General features: G+C 33.2%; 2 protein-coding genes across 4 annotated transcripts in view; both read right to left on the bottom strand.

Moving 5' to 3' along the window:
* Window positions 1–205: 205 nt before the first annotated feature.
* The window catches only part of LOC105154656 (uncharacterized), a 37,963-nt gene continuing 20,685 nt past the window's right edge, over window positions 206–17,483 (bottom strand). For all 3 annotated transcript variants that reach the window (XM_087404546.1, XM_087404547.1, XM_011070330.2), the window contains 6 exons: window positions 17,221–17,410; window positions 17,004–17,142; window positions 16,428–16,707; window positions 15,765–15,917; window positions 3,415–10,729; window positions 206–1,114 (listed from right to left, as the gene is read on the bottom strand). In XM_087404546.1, the coding sequence (XP_087260672.1) occupies window positions 3,429–10,729; window positions 15,765–15,917; window positions 16,428–16,707; window positions 17,004–17,142; window positions 17,221–17,410 (8,063 nt within the window). In that variant the 3' untranslated portion in view covers window positions 206–1,114; window positions 3,415–3,428. The remainder of the gene's footprint in view (window positions 1,115–3,414; window positions 10,730–15,764; window positions 15,918–16,427; window positions 16,708–17,003; window positions 17,143–17,220; window positions 17,411–17,483) is intronic.
* LOC105154655 (uncharacterized) lies at window positions 10,746–14,727 on the bottom strand. The gene is made up of 2 exons (XM_011070329.2): window positions 14,566–14,727; window positions 10,746–14,141 (listed from the first exon to the last, which is right to left on the bottom strand). Exon 2 carries the CDS (start codon window positions 14,064–14,066, stop codon window positions 13,191–13,193), a length of 876 nt encoding a protein of 291 aa, XP_011068631.1. The 5' UTR covers window positions 14,067–14,141; window positions 14,566–14,727; the 3' UTR covers window positions 10,746–13,190.

The raw sequence follows: 17,483 nt of genomic DNA, 5'->3' as shown, positions 1-17,483 counted from the left end.
ATTTGGCGTTCATTGTTTGTAAAATGTACTTTTTTGCATTGTAGAAGAAATATATATATAATGTGTGCGTGTGTGTGTGTGTGTGTGTATGTGTGTGTAGAGAAAACATTTGTTTCTTATGCTAAACATGACATCGTCGTTACTGACGATAACTAAGGCAACGATGTGCATTAACACAATTTATAGGGAAAATTAAGTGCGCAAGTTTCAGATAATGCACAGATGTATATTTTCATTAAGAAAACAAACTTTTTAAATCACATTATTGTAACTTGCAATAATATACAATACATATATAAACATAATTAATAACATGTACAGTTAACTTTGTATTTAATAAGAGAAACAAATGTAATAAGTTTAAACAAATGTTGTAATTATTTAAATAGAAAAGTTATTCGCTACTTTCCATAATGTGTGTGAGTGTGTATGTGTGTGTGTGTGTGTGTCCTAAATATATATTCGCATATAAAATTTTCTATTTAAGTATTATGTATTTGTCTTCCTTTGTAAATGTACGTTAAGATAGCATTATTGTATTTTTGAGTTTTTCTTCGCAAACGTTGCTTGAAATTATTACATGATACGAAATATGTCAAATATATTATAAAATTTACGAAATCGCATCCACAAAGACATCCTATAATCAAAATGTTTATAAAATACGCTATAATAGTACAATGTCATACGCGTTATAATACAACAGTAGAACATGTAAGTAGCACTTCAAAGTACGTGTTAAAAAATGCAACTTAATGTATATAAAAATTTCAAAAACAGTTAAAATTGTTTGCGTTTTTTTGAACGAATACAGTAATAATTATTAACAAATACGTCTATCCTAATTTAATAAGAGTAAACAAGCAAGCATCCTTTCACTTCCTTGTCCCACGCAACAACATTATATTATAAAGATAGCAACTATCTTACTTAAGCATAATGTAAATGTTATCAGAAGACATTGCATAAAACAAAGACAAAATGTAATAGTATCCACAATGCACAAGTTCTTTAGTACATTATAATTAATATTGTGTTTTACATATAAAGCTTCTTGAGTTAATCGGTAATATGTTTACGAAACCGTGACAAAAATCCTTCCTGGTCCGTTTATCTAAAATTAAAAATAAAATATAATTAATCTTCTAATTATATTTATACATGTAAGAAGAGGTAAGAAAAGGAGAAGAGACAAAAGAGAGACAGAGAGAGAGAGAGAGAGAGAGAGAGAGAGAGAGGAGATTTTTTATTTATTAATTTTAAATTTTTCTTTATTAATTTTACGTATTTTAATATTTTACATAAATATTTTATTGTAGAAATAAGATATATTTATACACAGTGCTCGCCAAAAATTCTGGGCCGACCGAATATTTCGGAAAATATGCATTTTTGAGAAAAATATTTTAGACAAGAATTGTACAATTTAAAAAGATCTATTTAATAATTTTATCAATTTGACCTTGCATCGACGTCGCCAATGTCAAGTCAAGGTCACATCGATTTTTTTAAATTGGACATCCTATTTTTGATTCCGGAATTTAATAGCCAATGTCAAATATTTCTCAAAATGTTACAATATACTTGTTACAATATGATTGTTTCAAAATATTATAATGAACAAAGTTTATTTTCATTGATCTTAACAAATATTATCCAGAGCATGATGCTGAACAACATTCATGAGATCTTATGTCCAATTTCTTCACCTCTAGATAACTTTATCCAAAAAATATTTCTCAAAATACAATGAAGATATCTCCTGGATAAGGAGATAATCTAAGTTATCCGCAACTTATCTAGAAGAAAAGAAATTGGGCGTTAGTCATAGATCGGCATTTTGGGTAACACCAATAATACCGGAACTTATAACTCGAAAAATACTTAATAAAAATGAACTTTATTGTAGCATTTTGAAAAGCTTTTGACATTGGCTATTAAATTCTGGAATAAAAAATAGGATGTCCAATTTTAAAAAAATGTGACCTCAACCTCAATGCCTATGGTCAAACTGAGAGATAAGAATATTAAATAGATCTTTTTAAACCCTATAATTTTAGTGAAACATTTTTCTCAAAAATGCATTTTCTTTAAGATATTCAACCGGCCTGGAACTTTGGGGAGAGGGGCACCGTATATATACAAGTACATATACATGGTTATACACATACGCGCGCGCGCGTATGACACTTTGTATACATATATGTATAATAGGATGTCCCATTTTAATTTTGACACTGAAATATCTCGAAAATTGTAAAAGATAGTAAAGAATGTTTCAGACAAAAATTTTATGGTGGTTTTCAAATGGGGAAAAAGTTGGACCTTAGTTAACTTTGAGAAGATACCTTTAAGGTCAGGTCAAGATTAAAATTTTTTTAATGGAACCTCTCATTTTTTATTACATACTCTTATAATTAACTTCTGTTGATGACCTTTTGAAAACATTATAATAAAATTCATTTTCATTAAGTATGCTCAAAACTTTTGAAATATTGTTCACAATCATGACATTGATAACCTATATACTGTAATTTAATTTGATTCAAGATCAGATTCAAGGTCACTAACAGCTGTTTTTCAAAAGTTTTAAACGTGAGTAATTCTAACATCAACCGAATTGAAAATCTCAAAAAGCATTTGTCTCTTTGACAGCTACAGCTTTTATTAAAAGAAAAAAATCAATTTTCATTTTAAAAAATAGCTATAACAAAAAATCTCAGAAATGATGCCATGTACGATTGAACTGATAACAGCATTCCATCGAAATCGTGAAATTTTTATTTGTAACGTTTTTTCCTATCTCCTTTAGTTTTCAAAAAAATCGACTAAATAATTATCTTGAAAAGTACTTAATGAAAATGAACTTTATTATATGGTAGTGTTCTTAAAAGGTCTTGAGTCAGCTATAAGAATATATAATAAAATAAGAGATTTCATTAAAAAAATTTTTAGATAACATTGACTTAACCTTAAGGATATCTTTTCAAGGTCAACCACGGTCACCAACTTCTTTCCTCCTTGAAACGATAAAACTTTTGTCTGACACATTTTTTCGTATCTTTTATAGTTTTCGAGATATTTCGGTGTCAAAGTTAAAATGTGAGTATATACCTATATATATATATATATATATATATATATTTATTTATTTATTTATCACTTAAAATAATAACAAAATATAATCTTTTTGAAAATGTTTGAAATAATTTTAATGAATTGTTTAAAAAATAAAGCATAATGTTTTTTTGCATTAAAAATCAATCCAAATTAAAATTAAATGGTATATAACTATCTTAATAAATTTTTTATAGACATTTATTTTTTATGATTTATTTTAATATCATTAAATTAATTATATAATTAATTATATTAATATGTAAATTAAAAATTTGTTACGTAGGATCTACTTACCTATGAAAATTATCCTATGTATCACTACTTGGTGATGTTTTCGTTTTACCATTTCTTGTTTTAGTTTCCGTCGAAGGTATTTGTTCAACAGAGTCCGTTTCTTCCTCTATATGACGTCCATTGCTACCGCTGCTTCTCTCGGATGTACTGATATCTTGTTGCTCTAACAAAGGCATTTCAAGAGAATCTGAAGAAATTCGTCTCGCGTTGCCACCATATCGCTCGACGGTTTCTGGAGTTTCCTTTGCGTCTTTTATATTGTTCAACGAATCCGAGCTCAAGGACGGAAAGTCCAGAGTTGTCTTCATCTCTAGAGAATCAGAACTTCGACACAATTGTTGATATTTTTTTTCTGCATTATCTTCCATTTCTAAAGAATCCGTACTAGTCTCCATAATATTGCTCTCTTTTGGTATCACTCGTGCCTCTTCGAGTTCTTCTGTTTCTTCTGGAAGAGTTTCTGGTATTGGTTGAGCGAAAGCTTTCTCAGCATCGGTAATCTCGATTTGCGAAATGTCTTCCGTAGTGTCGTCTTGCCGTTCAAACTTCTCCATGTTAGACTGAGCAATGCGTATTATCTCGTCGATTTCTTTTATCCTCTTTTCGTAGTCATCCGATCCGGAAGTACTAGGATTAAACGAGCCAGCTGCACTAGTCTCTGTTCTCGATCGCGGCAGATTTTCTAATTTATATTTGTTTTCTGGACTTTCATGTTCTAGTAGTTCCTCTTCCTCACGAGCCCGTAGCTCCATCAAATGAGCCTCTCTGCAAGCTTTTTCCAGTCCTTCAAAGTCCTTTAGTGAAGACAATGAAACGTCATCACCATGACCTGAACGACCGGTCATATATCTTCTCGGAAGACTGCCATTATTACTACTGGAATCCTGCGAACCGCATTGTAATTTCCGTGAGTTCTCAGCTGCCACAGTACTCTCTAAGTGTTCAAATTCCTGCAGTGAGGTCAAGGACACAGTGTCATGATCCGTAGGCTTGCTGAAATATTTCTTCCCTAAGATATCGTAATCCGGTGTACTACCAAAGCTACCACGCATACTTCCTACACTGCCTATAGATTCTTTGTGACTGCCTAAACTTCCGAGTCTACTACTTCCGGCTTCAAAATCTGTGATCTCCTCCTCTTTGATGTCCTCTAATGGTCCGCGGTCATATTCTATATCATACACTCGCGCATCCGCATGGAACTGCATTTCTATCCATTTCTTATTCTCGTACTGCTCTTCATCAGAATAGGATTGAGATTGATCGTCGTTTGACGCTTGAGGCGGACTCTCTTCGGACTCGAAGTCAAACAAATCATTATTTCTCGATACTTGACTCGTTGATACCTGCGCGTCCTCTTTGTTCTCCGTAATTAGATTCTCTAGATCGCGATCGTATTGCTTGCTGGTGGTCTGAGGTATTGAGCTAATACGAATGCTCTTACCTTCAGCATCAAACTCCTCTGCTTCACGTCCAACTTCTTCTATCACCACAAAATCATCGATGATATCGGGTTTATCTACTAGCTCGAAAGAATCGCTGTCAGGTGAATGACGCTCGGACTTATCTTTCTCTATGACTGTGTCAAAAGACATGCCCGATGCCGAGGATAGAGACATGCTGGCCTGTTGCATCATCGAGTGGACGGATGTTGACTGTATCGGTTCGAGACCTTCATCTCCAGTTATCTCGTGATCTGATCTCTGTTCCAGACTTTCTATCATTTCCACATCCATCTTCTCCGCATCCTTTTCTATATCTCTTTGTACTTTTAAACCTTCCACTTTTTCTTCTTCGGTATCGCTGGGAATAATAACTCGTGTAGAAATCACCTGTGTGCATACACTTTGAATCCCGTCTTCGGATACCCGTGATGTCATTATGTCTACAGATTGAAGGATCCCGGGCGCATCCATAGAAGCGGAAATGGCTGAATCCACGACTTTAGCCTGATCTTCTTCCAACATTTCATCCATAGATTCCGTTTCCATGCTAACGCTGTCGTCCATAATCTGTTGAAAAATCATCTCGGACGAACGTTTCATGCGACATGGTATGTGACTATCAATTTTGTCCATGGCTTCATCCATCGGTATTTCTTCGCTACCGGAAGAGTCTGATGCTTCGGCCAACTCTTGTTCCGCGTCTAATGCACTTTCCAGGTTCTCGTCTATCTCGTCTGCATCCACGTCCGCTTCCTCCGAGGGTACTAATGTCTCTGACAACTCACTGGTGCTATCGATGCTGCCAAGATGACCCGAGCTGAGAGAATTTAAAGACTTCATAGATTCATGGGAACTCAACGTACTTGCTGCAGTCTGATAGTCTTGTGATGTTGGTAACGTCTTCGATGCCTCGTGTTCAACAGACATCATTGCCGTCTCATATTCCGAAACGGTTCCGGATTGGATGCCACCCGCAGCAGATTGTAATGCCTCAACATCGGACGAACTAGGTCTGCTTCCGCTGCCAATTTCGTAATCACAGGACTGGTAATTGCTGCTTTCGCCAGAACTCGAAACGTCAGCTTCGCTTTCCGAGGTCTTAACTTTTTTTGATATCCTAACCGGTTTTTGGCGTCTTCTAGGTACCGGAAAAGGTGGTGCCAAAGAGTAGCTGTCGTCCCTATTATCCATGTCCGAACCAACGTCAGATGATCTACTGAGAGGAAGCGGGCTGGGACGACCCTCCTCTTCTTCCTCTTGTTGTTCATCAATGGTTATTATGGCTTCTTCTTCTTCTTCGTGTTTCTCGACATCGATTTCAGGTGTTTTAACATCGACTGATCTGTCGTCAATGGTGACAATTTCTTGGATAGATAGTTTGTCATCGATAATATCTTTCACATCTTCTTGCTTTGCTTCATCGAATTTTTGAGTTTCCACAATTGATAAATCGCTTTGCGTAACAACTCCGATTTCGGCTTCCGGTTCGATCTCGACAGGAACATGTTCAATGGACGGTGGTCTGTATAAAAACGGCAAATCGTTTGGGATGGATTCCGGTTGGAGTTTGAACTGAAACTCTGAAGGCGAATCTTTAATTTGAATCATGGTCTGACTGTTCTCACTCAGTTCTTCTATCAAGTCTTGTTTAGCCGCTTCCAAGGACTCTTTCACTTCGGCGATCTCTTTCTTTACCACTTGATCTAGCACTGTTATCGCATATCGCGCGCTTAAATCGACGCTCTGGAGATCGTCTTTCTTTATTTTCAAGGCACAAGTATCAGAAAGAGCAGTCGTTGATTTGCTAGGCTTATCGTGCTTCTCGGTGGTCTTCTCCATGTGTCGTTTGTATTCCTCACTGGGAGGTTTGATTTTTGCTAAATAAGTTTCCGTCCATTCTTTTAGCACATCATCAACTCTCGCACACTTAGGTAGTTCCGATTCTTTCGTGGAATCTTTCGGAATTTCCTTAGTTTCAGTAATCTTTTCTTTTATAGCTTCTGACTCTTTTATTGTTTTATCAGTAACTTCAAGTTTTTCTTCTTTTTGTATTTCTTCAACTATAATATGCTGCATTAAATCTGCTTTTTCTTCCTTTATTGTAGGTACTATATCTGCAGAAATGTCTTGTTGGAAAGTGTCTTTGTCTGTTATCTCTTTAATTTCTGCAATTAAATCTTTTGCTTCCTCCACAGTTAAATCTTTTGCTTCCTCCACAGTTAAATCTTTTGCTTCCTCCACAGTTAAATCTTTTGCTTCCTCCACAATTAAATCTTTTGCTTCCTCCACAGTTAAATCTTTTGCTTCCTCCACAGTTAAATCTTTTGCTTCCTCTTCTTTCATAGGTATCATTTCTGTAACAGCTTCGGTAATACTCGTTTCCCAGTCAAAACCTTCGCATGGTATCGATTGCCGTATACTTGCTGCGTATTCGCCTGTCGGCGTCTTGGCATCGTGTTCTCGTTGCAAAGCGTCGACCAACTCTTGACAAGTAATCTCTAATTTATTTTCTACTATTTCGCTTTCAAAGTCCGGCTCGATCACTGGGATTACAGTAAACTTTGTTACCTTAGTTGTAGTAGTCGTAACAGTTACATTAACATCACTGGCAACCGATTCTTTGACCGATTCAATTACACTGATCTCCTCCGAAGACTTAGTCACGGACTCTTGTTCCAAGTCCACGGATTCATCCTGAGATAAAGTACGACCACGTTGTAATGACGATTCATACTCTTCCAACTCTTGATTGAATACTTGAGAAGGCTGCAACGTTTCTGATATCTCAATCTTCTCATCACCGATCATCCAGTCAACTGGCTTGATTTCTAAATCGCTTACGTGTCTCACTTTTGGCGAAAATAACGGCGGACTTTCGATTTCGAAACTGTCTGCTCTTCGTCTATCCCCTGCATCGTATTCTTTCGGTGGAACAGTTGAGGATAGAACATTTTCATGAACCGGAGGATAGTCTACATTAACATCCTCAGATACTGTGCTAGAACTGACAGTTACATCTTTCTCCTGACCGATCCTCTCCAAAGAGTCTACAGCCACACTTTCATGTAGAGAAGCTACATCTCTACTAGTTTGTTCGGATACTTTGTGCTCATCTAACTCCAAGGACGGCACATCGACTGAGTCTTGTCGACTATCTGCGCCTGGTTCTAAAATTTCTAGCACTCTAGCGCCTGAAATCTCTGATATTATCTTATCTTTTGAGACACTAGTATCACTATATATATCCTTCTGAACTTTCTCAGATTGTGGACTGGATGTAGGCTTAGATATATCTTCTAATTCTCCAGTATCAACGTCGATTGTTTCTTCTAGATCAATTTGCTCAGATATACTGCTGGGACTTATAGTAATGTCTCTGTCCTGGAGACTTTGTCTAGCTTGAGACGATGATTGTAAACTTTCTTCTTGATCATGCAATGATAATTCTTCGTCTTTTATCTCTTCACTAATACTATCTCTGGTGTATCCTTTCTCGAATAATTCTTCTTGTAAGGACTTCTTCGATAGTATTGTTCCTGGATGATCCAATTGCTCATCTTTCTGTATTATACTTTCAAACTTTTTTGTTAAATTATCTGCCAGTTTTTCATAATCAGTATCGCTGCTCTCGGAAATCAATTGATCTAAATATTCTTTACTCAACATCTGTGGTTTCAATCCTGATGTTGATGATCGTTTCTCAATCTCACTCTCAATCGATTGTATTAGATCCTCCGCTATGTTTCTCGCTTCTATTTCTTTGGCGATTAATTGTTCTTTCTTCTCCAAAGATATTAAAGGTTCTTTGCCCGTTTGAAATTGTTCATCTTTTTTAGTCTTTTCAGTTGAATCCATCTTGTCTCTTTGACTAGGTACAAACTGTTCGACTTTAAATTTCTCCAAACTCTCTTTGTAAGATTGTCCTTGCGCGATTGTTTCAACCTTTTCCAAGTCTATTCCTTCGACTTTAGCTGTTTTAGGCAATTCTTTAATGTCTTCTACTTCTTTCGCATCGTCCTTCTTGATTCTAATCGCCACATCCACGTCGCTTTTTCTATCTCTACTAATTCCAGATTTTTCCATCGCAGTTCCCTCACTGTCCTCCAGCAGTTTAAATAATTCTTCCTTTGTACTCTTCGCTTTAGATTCAGAAGCGCTTGCGTCTATCACTTTTTTACCTTCCATCACATTCATCGACATCTTTTGCACAGCAGTTTTATCCATCTCCTCACTCTTGCTCTTCTTTTCCTCTATCATTTCAGCCGGTGACTCCTTAGTCAGCTTAGACTCTGAGGATTTTTTCCGTTCTACTTTTTCCTTTTCCTCATGAGTTATAAATTTATCCGCACCACTAGATATCTCTGATGAAAGCACCTCTTTCTTCTCCACTTTACTAGTAGCCTTGGTATCAATCTTTGAAGTAATTGTATCGAAATCCTTGTCTCTCATTGCACTTATATTCTCAAACATCTTAAACGCGTCCTGCGCGTCGGTGAAGGTTTTGGAAAAAGTTTGCATCTTACTCTTCGTGGTCAAGCGTTCTTCATGCCGCGTAACCTCCTCGCTAGATTTCCTCTCGGTGACAGTAACGGTTTCGCCATCTTTCCGTCCCGGCAAATCTTTTTTTATTCCTTCTTTCTCCTTTACCGTCGCTCCTTCCGTGATACGTTTGGGTATACGAGATTCAAATTCTTTCTTCTTAGTAAATGTTGAGGTATCCTTTTCTTTTTCCGTAGGAGAACTTTTTAGCGATTTTTCCTCATCAAATGTTTTTCCTTTTCCTTCTTTCTGGTTTTTATCCTTCTCAGCCATTGCCGTGGAGATCGGAATGCGAGATTCGAATTCTTTTTTTATCTGTTTGATCTCCGTATCAGCGATGGATTTTCTTTCCTTGTCAAAACTACTGTCAGCCATCGATTTCTTTTCTTCCATTTCCGCCTCTTCTTCGATGATTCGCCTCTCCTCTTCAAGGAATTGCTCGATTTCTGTTTTATCATCTAGAAGAAATGATTTAATTTTAATGTCCATTTGTTCTTTTTCAAATATTTTCGTTTCTTCACTAACTTCTTGAACTTGTGCAACCGGAGTATGTCCCATCTCTATTTCCTCAGCGAGTTCTCTTTCCTTATTTAATAATTCCTTGCAAATCTCCATCACTGGCTGAGCTGTTATCTTTTGAATTTCCTCACGTACTTCTTTATCGCTATCTTTTTCCTTTTCATCTTTAAGGCCTTTCTCTTTCGTCCATTTATCACTTTCAATAGCAGCTTTCAAAATTTTCTCTATCTCTCTTGCTTCTGCTATGTGTTTCTCTTCGATATCAATTTTTTCCTTCGTCATTTCTATTATACTCTTTTCCACGCGACTCTTCTGGTCGTCGATCGATTTATCTTTAAAATTGGATTTGTCTCTTTCAGACTTGGCGGAATCTTGCTGCAGTCTTGGTGTACCCTTAGCCATCTCTTTTTGTATTTGCTCCTCAAAGTAATGCGCCTTCTCCGCCACAGAACATTCTGAGATATCCGGCACATTGATGTCCTCGATGGTCTCCGACCTTATGACGTCTGAGATGCCTTCAGTGGTCCCATCGCCCTCTTCGGATACGACATTCGGTGGACATGTCTCGCTGTCGCTTTCATTAATGGTCAATTGAGAGGTCCTCGAAATCTCAGATTCAGAACGTTGATAATTTTCGCGTTTCCTCGACATATCCTCCCAGAATTTACGCTTCTCCGAATACGTTTGCTTTTCGAGATCAGGCGATAAATCCGGTTCCGACTGATCGGCGCCTACTTTATTGGGATAACTAGCATCTACTGATTCTAGGGGACAAGCCGCTTTTTGTGCAAAGGATTCGTGGATAGCGGCATCTAGAACAACCAAGAATTATGCTCACATTACATTTTATTAAGCATGTCGTTATATAATGACTGCGATACATCGTGTCTATTTTTTCTTTACAATTGTTTTTTTTATTCACAGCGAGATCTGGCGATCGAGAACTTCCGTAGCGCAAATCCGTCATTTTTTTCTCACATTTTCTTTTCTTTTCTATAATCGTGGCAGGTACAAGATATACTAGAGCCAAGATGCGTTAAAGCCACAAAATGCAAAATAGTAGTCCTTTAATTCGAATCTAAAGTTTATGCGTAAATCTATAATCTTACTAATCTTACTAATAGATAATTGTTTTTTTATGTAGATGTAATGTAACTCTTATTAATACATACATATCATCTTTTATACTTTCTTAACTCTCTTAAAAAAATAATAATAATAATTCACATAATAAACGAATGGACTTGTTTTATATTTAACAGCTTTAATTTATTGTAAAATACAATTTATCAAGTTTTGAATGTATGTAACGACTATTTCTATTATATCTTTAAATTTATTATCTGCATGACATAATGCTAATTATAATTGTAATTGTATTCATCAAAAATATAATTCGCAAATAGGAAATAAATTTTTCTATTGTTCTTGCACATACAACGACTTGATCTTAAAAACAATATTATTGCCAAGAAAAGAAAACATTCATTGAGTATTGCTGTATTAATTATCTATGTGTATGTATGTATTTACATATTATATCATATAATTATAATTATATATGTGTATATATGTATGTGTATTTGTTTATATCGAAAAATTTCTTTAGACTGCGGAGACATACTCTTTTGCATTAATATCCCATATGGTTGTCTATGATAATGTTGAGGACGGCATTTCGGTCTGCAAGTATAACAAGTACACAAATATTGCGTTATTATCGGTTCCATAATGAAAATATAAGAATTAATTTGTCGATAATCGTTTCGATAGGCATCGTATTATTATTGAATTTACAAATAAAACGATGTTCGCGGTATTTTTTACTACATCATAGCTGTTATAAGCGGATAAGACTTCCTTGAACTAATGCTATTTCAATATTTTAAACAATTTTTTCTTTCCAGAAATCAATTACAATGCGTAATTTTATTTTGCTTAAATTATTATGTTTATTCCACTGAGAAATTATTAAGTTTTTAAAGGATTTTTAAAACTATGTTTTAAAGGCACGGTGCAAAAAGGAAAACGTATAAGAATTTGTGATAAAGTGCATATGTATAGTGCTCATTGATGTCCAAAAAATAATGTTTATGCATACATATATTTTTTATTTCAAAAGTGATACAACTAAAATAATTAAGTTTTCCAGAAAAGAGAAAAAACTATTTTTTAACAAAAAATTAATAATTATTGACTAATCACATAATTAACAGAAAATTAATAATTAATCAAATAATATCGACACAAAGAATATATATTTAATATGATCAAATATCATTTTTGTCATTTTCATTTCAACTTTTATTAAAAAATCACTTTTCTTGAGTGGTGAAGATTTTGACAATTTTTAGTTATATCACTTTTGAAGTAAAAAAGAGATGTAATATCTAATACGACATATTTATTCTAAGAATATTAAATTAAATTTAATATTCTTAATTTAATTTAAGCACAACAAAAACTCAAATATTCTACATATTTACACGTCCTATTTTTAGGTATTTTTCCTTTATTTTCTTTTATCATTTCTTACCTATATTTAATGAAATAGATATAAGAATTATTTTGTGGACAACTTTTATTAGGAAAGGACAAAGAGAGAAATTTTTTGAAAATTAAATAATTTTTAGTTAAGTATTAATAGTAATAATCATTAAGTATTTGATATAAAGAACCACATTTCGTAAACAATTTGTTAATAAACTTTGCATCATTTAATTATATTTTCATGATTATTTTAGAATATTTTAATATATTAGGTGTTGGAATTAATTCGTAGCGTTTTACAAGTGATGGGAAGTACTTTCATTAATGTATTTTTTAATGCTCATGTGAAATAAATAACATTCTTTCATTAAAAACGCTACGAATTAATTCCAACACCTAATATATTTGCCTGGTATTGTTTAAAGCTCTGATAGAAAGATTCCAAAATTCTACTTATCTCTCAGATAAGATCTTGTAATTGAATCAAGATTTCATATATTTATGTAAGATGTTACGTAATTTGTATTGCATCAATTATAAAAATATCAGATCCCATTAAATAGTGATTTTATCCAATCATGATCGATCGGAAACTCCTTATACTCTTGTTATTCATAATAATGTTATCCTGTTATCCTAGTATTTATAATAATAGTACGGTAATTCTTGTTAAGCATAATCAAAGAGATCATGGAAATTGCTCTTGGTCTTCATTTCAAAAACTGTACTGTTTCGCATGTCTCAAATAATTTTCTTAATTCATCTTTTCTTTCAACTCTTTATTTAATCAACATCCTCGATATCAGTATGGCAATCGCTGATAGTCTCTTCAGCGGCATCCGGAACGTGTAGGGTGTTTTCCATTTTGTTGGTCATAATAATCTGCGATGCGGCCAAGTTATCGAGATTTTCATACACGTGATTGTAAGCAGCTGCCTCATGTATCTTAGATTCATCTTCGGACCCTTCCATGTCTTCGCTATCGGTGTTTGGCATATCCGGTACGTTCTTAGTATCCTCTTTATCGATGGAAACTTCTTCTCGCGATAATCGGTTTCGCACTTCTATAGAAAACGGTCCATCGCCTTCCTTGGTCGTGATCATTTCACCGCCAAACTCGATCAGGATGTCCGATCTCGGAGTAACATAAATTGTCGGTTGAATATCCTCGTCGCCCTCCATGTCTTCTAAATCTGTTTCTCCTTGATCACCGTTATCAATTACGTTTAAGTTGTTAGTAGTATCTTTTTCATCGACCTCGTCGCTATAGATCTCATCGACGTCGGTGAGATTTTCCGCGAAGCTGCTACGGCGTGATCGGGATCTGGCTTCACCATCGGCTATAAGATAATCTAAATCGTCATTGATCTTCATGTCAGGCTCGATGATCTCTGCATTGCTCACAGAGATTAACGGATTCGCTTGTGAAGTTTGCGCGGAGTTAAGTTTGTCGATCTTGCTGGTGATCATCGTCAACTCGCCTTCAGAATCTGTGTCGGAAAAGTGCAACGATGCGTTACTCATCATAGCATTCAAGCGTCTTCTGGCGGATCTGGATTTGCGCTTGACCTTCGTTCCAGAGGAACATTCCTTATCGTTAACTTGACTGTCCTGTTTCATCAAGTGATCGTGCTCATTGATTTTCATTTTCGTCGCCATGTCTACTTAGTTTCTTATGTGTTTAACGTCCTGATCGTAAGTGCAAACTATTAATGAACTTAAAAATATCTGAAACTGAAAATAGTGAGAAAAAAAAATTAACTTTAAAGAAAACACAAAATAAAATTTTAAATAAATTATTCAAAATAATAGGAAAACATAATTAAAAGTGCAAAAATTAAATAAGCTTATAATTAGTAAAAATCTATTTTAAATATTACTTTATATTTAAAACAGATATTATTAGGTGTTGGAATTAATTCGTAGCGTTTTACAAGTGATGGGAAGTACTTTCATTAATGTATTTTTTAATGCTCATGTGAAATAAATAACATTCTTTCATTAAAAAACGCTACGAATTAATTCCAACACCTAATATAATTTATAAATTTATCTCAATTTTGCATCAAACTCTTCGACTTTAGTGAAAACATTAATAAAACAAAAAGAGGAAGTTATTAAAAATGAACAAACTCATAATAAAACTAAAAAGACTCACGTTTTAATAATTGTATATGGATGCTTGAAAGAAAGATAGATACGAAATTTGCACCGTTCTCTTCATCGGTACAGATAGAACTAAAGAAGTCCACCACCGGCACTTTCAAGCATTTGTTGATGCTGTTACGTCTAATTAAGTTAAGGAAGCCTCACTCAACTCTTAAACCGTAAGCCGATTATCTTTCTCCCCTTAAATTATAAAATAGAATGACAATCGAATTTCATCATTTTCAAGTCCAGACGAAACGATATTCGACAAGGACTTTTTCTCGACCTTTCCAAACATTTCCTTTTTTCATGTTGCACTTTGCTTACGAACGACCTACATCGCCAGACCTTTCTTAAGTCATCACTTATCAGTGAATACGAATAGATATAACATATCTTCACGTAATAAAATATTCATCGACAACACTTAATGCTTCATTACGCAAGTTCTCTTTTTGCACCTTGCATTTTTAGTGCTATAGACGAAATCGATTTTGAAATTGAACTTTTTCAATTGGAATAATTTAATATTTGCGATCCATTATTTTGGAATATTTATTCCATTTATATATTCGACTTATATAGGGTGATTTTAACATATTTCGTCATCCATCCATCAGTAGATAGAGTGAATTGAACTGAGTCGAAAAATACTCTACCATTTTGTAATTTTCGCAATAATTAACAAGATATTAATTACTAAAAATTACCAAATATTGGTCTTGAATAATTTTTTATTCAAATACTATCAACTTTATAGAAAAAAAACTGTTGAAAAAAAAGAGAAAAAAATCATTTATTTTCTTCATAAATTTCTTCTGAGAATTTTTTCAGAATTTTTTAATACCGTATTTTCTCATGTTGGTAAAAAAAAATAAGAAAATGCAGTACTAAAAAGTTGATTAAAAATTCTGAAAAAAGTTTTAAAGTTCTATGAGAAGAAAATAAATGATTTTTGTCTCTTGCAGTTTTTCTATAAAGTTGATGGTATTTGAGTAAAAAAATCATTCAAGACCAATATTTGGCAATTTTTAGTAATTAATATCTCGTTAACTAATGCGTAAACTATAAAATGGTAAATGACTTTTCGACTTTCAGTTCGATTCACTCTATCTGCTCAGGAGGAGTGACGAAATATGTTAAAATCACCCTATATATATATACATATGTGTCAAGTATGTTCTATTTTCTACATTTTTTATATCATACCTGTTTGTTCCTTTTGTAATGTATCTGTTATAAATTTCTTTTCTGTTGGTGAGAAAATTTCTTTGGGCTTATCAGTTTTTTCCATTTGTTCCATTTTGTATTTTGATTTATAATAATCTAATTTTTGATTTATGACATTAGAATCTTCGTAACCTGTAATAATAAAGATATTATTAATAATAATTAGACACAATTATTATTAATAATATATGTATAAAGACGTTGCTTATAAATATATAAATCTTTAATTTAATTTTGATTTGAGATCCTTTAATAAATTTTTAATTTTATTTTATTTTCAAAAAATATTTCTTTTATTTTTTAGATTAAAAATTTATATACAATACGCAGACAATAATATTTAATATATTATTTATAATTAATATATTAATATATAATTATAAGATATTTTGTATTTTTTATTATTAATGTCACTTAACTAATTATATATTTAATAAGATAAATTTTCTCTTATTCATTAATTTATTAGAAATCTTTTTACAAAATCCACATAAAATAATTTTATAATTATTAAAATAATTATATTAGAAATTTATAGCATTGTCATTTATAATTTAATCTATTTTATTTATTACGAGAAGAAAATATAAGAATTTCTAGTACGTTTTTTATTTTTTGAATTATAATATTTGATGGACGTACCTTTTAATTTTTTCTGTATATCATGTTTAATTATATTTTCAGGAAGGACAATATTTAACACACAAATAGGCTGCTGAGGTGGTTCTCCTTTAGCAATTTTTGGTTCTCGCATGAATAGCATCCTGGCTACTGGATCCAGTAACGGATCTTTTACTTTAACATGGAATGATAATCGATTCTGTCGGAAAGCTCTAAATGTGAACTTCAATTGCATGCCGGATTTTGTTACCGGTACTAAGTTTCCACTAAATTCAATATAAAGATCTTTCCCGTCAAGTGCCTATTAAACAAATACTTATAAATCATTAAATCTAACCAATTAATATTATATTAATATTTTTCAAATAGTGATTTTATCTTATGTATTCAAAAAATGTGTTATTACTAAAACAAATAAGTATATCAATAAATATATCAAAATATTCCTTTTATTCAATCTAAGAATAAAAAAATAGGTAAAAATGATATAGTAAAAAGATCTAAAAAATATTATATATTCCATAAAGTTATTATTTTTAAAATAATAAAATATTTTCGAGATAGTTTAATATGCATTGCTCTATATTATAAAAGTACCTCAACATCGCGACTTTTAACGATTTCCGTAAATTCTTCCTGTCTTTCTAAAGTGTGCATGCCTTCCTTGCCATCGGTCATGCACAATATTCTCAATGTGGCTTCTAACACATCCATTCTCTTCGAGTATATTATAAAACTATAGAAAGATTTGTTTATCAAAATTATAGAATTGTTGTTATAATGTATGTATAAGAATGATAAAAAAACTGCTCACTTGGTTATATATGGCACATGTAAGGATGCCTCGTATAACTCCGTTGCCATTTTTGGTACTGCACCGATATTTCTGCAATCCATCAACCAGAATCTTGCTGAAACAGTAGTGGTGAACGACACTCTATCGTTCATAAAGGTTAATGGCGTTGATCCGGTAACGTCTTCCCATTGTGACTCGTTCGTCCCACCTAAAGTTAAGTAATTTTCATCATTTCGAAAACATTATTGAATCAAGAAAATATAAGTAAAAACGAAAAAAAC

Source organism: Acromyrmex echinatior, chromosome 3 (assembly GCF_024713525.1).
Source record: "Acromyrmex echinatior isolate Ae372 chromosome 3, ASM2471352v2, whole genome shotgun sequence".
NCBI classification, from domain to species: domain Eukaryota; kingdom Metazoa; phylum Arthropoda; class Insecta; order Hymenoptera; family Formicidae; genus Acromyrmex; species Acromyrmex echinatior.
The sequence above is the reverse complement of the archived record's forward strand: the minus strand, read 5'-3'. Positions and strand labels throughout refer to the sequence as shown.

Bases quoted from the DNA above. Each gene is read 5' to 3' on its own strand.
- LOC105154655 (XM_011070329.2), bottom strand. From the start codon at position 14,066: ATGGCGACGAAAATGAAAATCAATGAGCACGATCACTTGATGAAACAG.